General features: G+C 38.5%; 1 protein-coding gene across 1 annotated transcript in view; it reads right to left on the reverse strand.

Moving 5' to 3' along the window:
- Positions 1 to 6,570: 6,570 nt before the first annotated feature.
- ARL9 (ADP-ribosylation factor-like 9) overlaps positions 6,571 to 8,341 on the reverse strand; it is a 23,719-nt gene continuing 21,948 nt past the window's right edge. The window contains exon 3 of the mRNA XM_006868044.1: positions 6,571 to 6,757. Within this exon, the coding sequence (XP_006868106.1) occupies positions 6,578 to 6,757 (180 nt within the window). The 3' untranslated portion in view covers positions 6,571 to 6,577. The remainder of the gene's footprint in view (positions 6,758 to 8,341) is intronic.

The raw sequence follows: 8,341 nt of genomic DNA on the forward strand, positions 1-8,341 counted from the left end.
ATGCATGGAAGGGATTGTAACCATGGCAAGGAAACAATATGCGATGGGATCAGTGTAAAGCTGATGTCTTCCCATGTAAACTATCACATAATTCACAATAAAGTATTAAAAAAAAAAAATGAAGCTGAGATAAAGTCCTTTAACTTTGGACCCCGGAATCCACCATTGCCCAGACTTCTCAGTACTATGAGCCAAAAATCAGTATCCTCTTTTGCAGGGTGCACACAAATCTGAATTGTTTTCATCATTTTCAACTGAAAGACTTCTGGCAAATTCTCAGGTACATGGTTGGTACTCAATAAATGTGTATTGAATGGATAAATTTTAAAGCTAATTCATTTTTAGTGTATTAACCAAGCCTATAGTTAGTTACTGAGCCTGGAAACCTGCAGCAGACCCCAGAAGGTGGTAAATCACCTAAGGTAATGAATGCTTCCCTGTGGCCTCAGGAAGTCGCCAGCCCAGCAGTCTCTTTGGCAACATTCCAACCTATCTTGGATGGATGCCATTTCCTTTAAAAATTCCTGTAAGATCTCTCTCCCTTGCCAGGCTGAAGGAGAGCATGTCAAGTATCGAGTCCCTGTCTCATTCATCCCTAACAAGAAGCAGTAATTGGCACATTGGCATTCAATGACTGTTCAATGAAGGAAAAACTCCAGCCCCACCACTTGTTGACAGAAGCCAGAATCTAATATCAAAATGTGAGAAAAACAAGGATATCTTTCCCTATCCTGAAAGCATTTGGCATCATCTTTAAAATAGGCATCCAGGAACAGACCATATAGAATTAGAGTTTAGGACTAGAGACAGTCTGCATCAGAACTGATCTTTTTTTTTTTGCAGAGAAAAGACTGAGTGAGACACAAGATGATTAGATTGATTTGTCCAGTGGAACAGTGCTTGAGGCACAGGCTGAAATCCAAGATTTATGAGAATTCTGAGTCACTGTGTGATCCAGCCTCCACAGCCCAGACATAGAAACGTCTGACACTGAACACTTGAGCAGCTGTTGTGATACGATGCATTTAAACACTATCCTGTAACATCACCTGTGAGAAAGCTAGAGACCTTCAAGGCGCATGCTTAATGTCTCCTCAGAGGACACATCATTTTGCACACTCATGCCTAAATTCGTATACGTTCCCAAGGGCTGACAGTCTTCACCATATTTTGGTCCTTTATTTTGCCACAGATTCCAAATGCTAAAGGAAAAGTTGTATAGCAAAAATGTTTTCTTCCCAAATCTTTTTAAAATCAACACAAGGCACTAAGATAAAAAGTTGGGTTTATATTGTGTCTGTAAGTAAATGTAGAGTTCCTGGGTGGTGTAAGCAGTCTATCCACTTGGCTGCTAACCAAAAGGTTGGAGGTTTGAGTTTATATGGAGGCACGTAGCATGAAAGGTCTGGTAATCTACAGACCAAATTATCAGCCTCTGGAAACCCTCTGGAGCACACGCCTCTACTCTGACATATAGAGGGTCACCATGAATCACAATCCACTTGATAGTAACTTGGCTTTTCATTTTTAGGCAAATGTAGTTACCACTCTCATAAAAACTTTCTAGTAATTTTTTCAAGTCTTGCCAAGAAAAAAGTTATATAAGTAAAAATGTCAGCAAGTTTAAAAAAAATCTCTATGATGTTCTCAAAAAGTACTGCTACAAAATCATAGCAGCTTTTATTAAAAATATCAAAGTGTGAAGTTTCTTAACATGTCCTCCATCTAGGTCTACACACTTAGGAAGGCAAGGTTTCCATCTCTCTAACACTTTGATGTTATGATGTCATTTGCTGGTGGGGTACAACTTAAAATGAAGAAAACCAACTGTAAATGTCCATTAATAATCAGAACATGGAATGTACCAAGTATAAATCTAGGAAAATTAGAAATTGTCAAAAATGAAGTGGAACATAGAAACATTGGTATCTTAGGCAAAAGTGAGCTAAAAAGGACTGGTATTGGCCATTTTGAATCTCACAACCACATGGTTTACTATGCTGAAATGACAGATTGAAAAGGAATGGTGTTGTATTCATTGTCAAAAAGAACATATCCAGATCAGTCATGACGTACAATGCTGTCTGTGATAGGATAATATCTATGCACCTATAGAACCAACAGATCTGTGTTGGAAAAAGTGAAGCCAAAGTGTTCCTTGGAGGCCAGGATGGCCAAATTTCATTGCTCATACTTAAGACATATTGTCAAAAGGGACAAGTCACTGGAGAAGGATATCATATTTGGTAAGGTGGAGGATCAGAGAAAAAGAGGGAGACCCCCAACGAGATGGATTGGCCAAATGGCAGCATCTATGAGCTCAAGCTTGGCAACACTAGTGAGGTTGGCCCAGGACCAGGCAGTGTTTCGTTCTGCTGTGCATGAGGTCTCTATGAGTCAGTAGCTGACTGTTGGCACCTAACAACAACAACATAGGGAAGCCCAGTTAATACCACTATTATTCAAATTTACACACCAACCACTAAAGCCAGTGAGGATAAAATAGAAGAATTCTACCAACTTCTTCAATCTGAATTGATCAAACATGCAATCAAGATGTATTGATCATTACCAGTGATTGAAATGTAAAGGTTGGGAGGAAAGAGGAAGGATCGGTAGTTGGAAAATATGGCCTTGGTGATAGAAATGATGCTGTAAAACGCATGATAGAATTCTGCAAAACCAATAATTTGTTCATTTCAAATACTTTTAGATACCATAAGAGATGTTTATACACATGGAACTCACCAAATGGAATACACAAAAATCAAACTGACTACATCTGTAGGAAGAGATGATGGAAAAGCTCTATATCATCAGTCAAAACAAGGCCAGGGGCAGATTGTGGAACAGACCATCAATTGCTCATATGCAAATTCAAACTGAAGCTGAAGAAAATGAAAACAAGTCCACGAGAGCCAAAATATGACCTTGAATAATATCCCACCTGAATTTAGAGATCATCTGAAGAACAAATTTGACACATTAAACACTAAAGACCGAAGACCAGAAGAGTTGTGGGATGACATTAAAAACATATATGAAGAAAGCAAAAAGTCACTAAGACGACAAGAAAGAAGGAAAACATCAAAATGGACATCAGAAGAGACACTGAAACAAGCTCTTCAGCGTAGAGATGCTAAAGCAAATGGAAGAAATGAGGAAGTACAAGAGCTGAACAGAAAACTTCAAAGGTCAGCTCGAGAAGACAAAGTCAAATATTACAACAAAATGTGCAAAGATTTGGAATGAGAAAACCAAAAAGAACACACTCAGCATTTCTCAAGCTGAGGAACTGAAGAAAAATTCAAGCCTCGATTTTCGTTATTTAAGGATTCTCTGGGCAAATTATTGAATGATGCAGAAAGCATCAAAAGATGATGGAAGCAATACACTGTACCAAAAGAAAATGGTTAATGTTAACTGTTTCAAGAGGTAACATATATTTGATCAAGAGACAATGATACTGAAGGAGGAAGGCCAAGGTACATTGAATTAATTGGCAAAGAACAAGGGTCCGGGAATTGATGGAATACAAATTGAAATCTTTCAAGAAAGTGAGGCAAAAGAAGTCACTGTACACAGAGTCACTGTACCAAGAGGAAGTAGTTAATGTTCAACCATTTCAAGAGGTAGCATATGATCAAGAGCCAATGATACTGAGGGAGGAAATCCAAGATGCAGTGAAGGAATTGGCAAAGAACAAGGCTCTGGAAATTGATGGAATAAACATTGAAATCTTTCAAGAAAGTAAGGTGACACTCCAGGCACTCACTCATCTCTGCCAAGAAATTTGGAAGACAACTATCTGGCTAACTGATTGGAAGAGATCCATCCATATTTGCACCAATTCCAAAAAGTGACCCAAAGGAATGCAGAAATCATTGGACAATATCTTTGATATCCCATGAGAGTAAAGTTTTACTAAAGGTAATACAGAAATGGCTGCAGCAAGCATACATAGACAGAGAACTTCCAGAAGTTCAAGCTGTATCCAGAAGAGGACATGGAACAATGGATATCATTGCTGATGTACGATGGATCTTGGCTGAAAGCAGAGAATATCAGAAAGACGTTTACCTGTACTTTATAGACTACGTAAAGGCTTTATTGTGAGGCTCATGACAAGCTATGGGCAACTTTGTGAAGTATGAGTATTCCGGAACACTTAATTGTGTACATGGACCAAGAAGCAGTTGTTTGAACAGAATATGGGAACACTGAATGGTTTCAAATTAAGAAAGATGTGCGACAAGGTTGTATTCTTTCACCATACTTATTTAACCTGTATATGAGCAAATAATCCAAGAAGCTGGGTTTTATGAAGAAAAATGTGGCATCAGGATTGGAGGAAGACTCGTTAACAATATGCAGATGATACAACCTTGCTTGCTGAAATTAAAGAGGACTTAAAACATTTACTGATGAAGATCAAAGAGCACAGCCTTCGGTATGGATTGCATCTCAATGCAAAGAAAACAAAAATCCTCACCACTGGACCAATAAACAACATTCTTATCAATGGAGAAAAGATTGCAGTTGTCAAGGACTTCATTTTTCTCAGATTAATTATCAACAGTCATGGAAGCAGCAGTCAAGAAATCAAACAATGTATTTCATTAGGCAAATCTGCTGCACAAGATCTTTTTAAAGTGTTGAAGAGCAAAGATGTCAGCTTGAGGACTAAGGTACACCTGACCCAAACCATGTTATTTTCAATAACTTCATATGTATGCGAAAGATGGTCAGTAAATAAGACTGGAGAAGAATTGATGCTTTTGCGTTATGGTGTTGGAGGAGAATATTGAAAGTGCCATGAGCTGCCAAAAGAACCAACAGATCTGTGTTGGAAGAAGGGCTGCCAGAGTGCTCCTTGCAGGCCAGGTGACTCATACTTCGTCTCTCATACTTCAGACATATTGTCAGGCGGGACCCAGTCACTGGAGAAGGCTATCATGTTTGGTAAGGTGGAGGGTCAGAGAAAAAAAGGAAGACCTCCACCGAAATGGATTGGCAACATGGCAGTATCATTGGGCTCAAGTGTGGCAACAATTATGAGGTTGGCCCAGGACCGGGCAGTGTTTCAAGTTCTGTTGTACATAGGGTCGCTATGAGTGGATACTGACTCTATGGCACCTAACAAACAACAACACTTTGAGCCTCCCCTACACCTATCACCCAAAGAATCCTAAGCTCTTCAATTAACACATCAAAATGGCAGTTTGGTCATCATCCTGGGATTCAAATCCTGTTCCTTTTAAATGTTGATTTGGGGAAGGAACAAAACGAAGAGCAAGATCAGGGCTGTAAGGTGGATGTGGTAAGGTTTCTTGATGAAAATTTCATAGGTCGGCCCTTGCTAGAATGCTAGAACCCTTAAAGAATGAGCAAGTCATTGTCGGGATGGGGGAAAATTCCTCAATTCCACTATTCCTTTTTTCTCATCAATGAAGTTCTCAATATTCTTAAAGCTTCTTCCAAATAAGCCCCTGTGATTATCCTGTGTCCTTTGAGAAAATCTATCAAGATGACCCCTTGGGAGTCCCCAAAACTAGTCTCCATCATCTTCTGAGCTGACCTCTCGTCCTTGAATTTAACTGGCCCAGCAGATCTCAGAAGCCACTGTTCTGCTGGACTTTTTTTTATTTTAAGACTCCACAGCACATAACCACCACCACCAAGGAGACTAAGACAAGCGTATTAGAAAACTTGTCTGTTGCCATCCATTGATCGTATACATGTTTAAACATATTTTGTTTATAATAAACACGTGCATGTATGAACTGGAACCATATAAACAATGCTGTTTTACTTACTTTCAATATAACAGGCTCTTAGAAGTTTTTCCTGACTCTTTCTGAATGCTATTTGGTGTTCTAGTGTGATGCTATGGGATAAAGCACTGGACCAAAAGGTCAGTTTGAACCACAAGATCGGTGGTTCAAACTCATCACCTGCTCCTTGGAAACCCTATGCAGGCACTTAACAATAGTGTGACTTTGTTTGCTCACTGCTCTATACTGATATTTTCCTGCAGTACTAAATAGATCCACTTAGCATACATCTGTATATTTAACTGATAAGAAAAGGCTTATTGAATTACTTTAATATGCTTCATGTTCTTTAAGAAGTCCTGGTGTGGCACTGCAGGATAATGCACTGGACTGTAAGGTCAGTTATAACCACAAGTTCAACAGTTCAAACTCACCAGTCACTCCTCGGAAACCCTATACAGGGTCTCTATGAGTCAGAACAGACTCTACGGCACTTAACAACAACATGCTATATAAAAATAAAAAATGGGATTAATGCTTTTCAATGTTCATTTGAATTGCTAGTTAAAATTTAAACCTCCCAAAATACATTGTCTTACAAAACTTTTGTAAATTTAAATCCTAAATACACACATGCTCTTAATACATTAACATTATCTTTGTATACTCTGTATATACAATGCATTGAGAAAATAGGAAATGGTTTATTTTTTATTTGAAAGTGGAGACCTTTGGCTTCAAACCTAACACTCAACACTCCTAAAGGCATGAAGATCATGAGCTGAGTAACTTGTAGGTCCTGGTCACTGAACATCTGCAACCAGGTGCGCAATCAGGTCTTTGGCGTCTTTCATGATAGAGGGGATCTCTGAGCCATTCTCAGTAACTTGGGTCCCAAACAAGAACATCTTCCTGTCGTTTCCCACCTCAGATAATGCCAAAGCATCGTGGATATCTGTGATATGATATGCTGTTTCAAGGTCCTTGATCCAGAATGGAAGAATAGAAAAGTTGGTTATTTTGCAATCCTTTTGGAAAGATATGTCTTATTCACCACTGTTCAACAAACTCATCATTTGTTATAGAGGACATTGTGAGCTCAGTATTAAGACCCCAGAGGTTGTTTGAATACAAACATTTTCACCAGAACTATACCAACACATACAAATTATCATTAAAAATATTTCTGGAATGTTGAATTAGCAAATGTTGTTATATATATATATTTGTTTTTGTTTTTACAACAGGTTTTAAATTATATTTTCTGAAATCAAGCCAAGCCAATATAACTCTTGATCAGCTTTCTATAGTCTACTACCAAGTTTGTTCTATTGTTTCTCCCCAAGATTATTTAATATGAGTAAATCTTTTTCATTTATATTTAACCACAGAAATTTGATTCATTAGTCATTTTTTGTCCGTATCAATTTTAGTGACTATGATGTCTTCAGCAATTGTGAGTTTTGATTTGTGACTATTCTACTAGAAAATCCTACTTTGGATCAAATTTTGGGAGGTGGAGGGAGACAGAGAAGGGAGCAGGGACAGCGTGGGTTTAGAAAATGGGATGGTGGATGAGGAAGGTAAAGAGTGGAAAGACCAGAAAAGAGAAAGAGGATGGGACTTTAGAGAAGGGCGAGGCTGGAGGGAGGGAAGCCCACAGGGATGCGTAGAGAGGTGGGTGTGGTTAGCTGGTTTCGAGTGGATGCTGACTTAAGCTGAAGGGTTGCTGTTCGAGCCCACCCAGAGGCACCTGGGAAGACAAGCCTGCCAATCTGCTTCCAAAAGATGACAGTTCATGGAGTAGTTCTACTTTGATATCTTAAGTCACCATAAGGCAAGAGGGTAGGGGTTCAAATTGGAGAAAGGAAGCTTGTGTTTATTCTAAGATCCAAAATGCCTGGAAGTCAAAACGGCAAGGTCAAAACAATTCTTTCATATGTCAAGAATTATGAAAATGAACTCACCAATTTCTTTCATAAATATACAAGTATTAGCATTTTCTCTTCTAAAACTCACTGACAATTGGCTTTTTGTTGCTTTATTATAGTGTTCTCCCTAAACTGGAAATAATTTGGTATTGTGTCATTCCACCACTGAGGTGCTGTACCTGCTTTTTGGCTGAAGTTAATTATATAGATGGATGTTGGTAGTCTCAATATATTGCTCATTTGAAACCTGCATTCATGCACTCCTAGAACCTGTCATACCTTTTATTAACTGTGTTAACAAATGTTTTAACATGTGGATGATGTTGCAGGCTAATAATGTCATGGTATGGGAAAGGAAAATAGTGGGAGAAGGAAGGTGTCAGATGAGAGAGGGTACTTCTTGTAATGATACAGCACAGCAAGCACAAATACCATTTTATTCCACACTTATGGACTTGTGTCTTAACAGAGGTCATTACCCAAAGAGTAAAGAGAGATGAGACTTTTTTTTTTACCATTATATAAAAATTTGCACCAATAAGTTATCTAAAAACACAGACTAAGAAAAGAACCCTCTATCACTGACAGCTCACTAGGTAAGGGCTCAGCTGCTAACCAAAAGCTGAACAAATGTTA

This window comes from Chrysochloris asiatica, unplaced genomic scaffold (assembly GCF_000296735.1).
Source record: "Chrysochloris asiatica unplaced genomic scaffold, ChrAsi1.0 scaffold00115, whole genome shotgun sequence".
NCBI lineage: Eukaryota > Metazoa > Chordata > Mammalia > Afrosoricida > Chrysochloridae > Chrysochloris > Chrysochloris asiatica.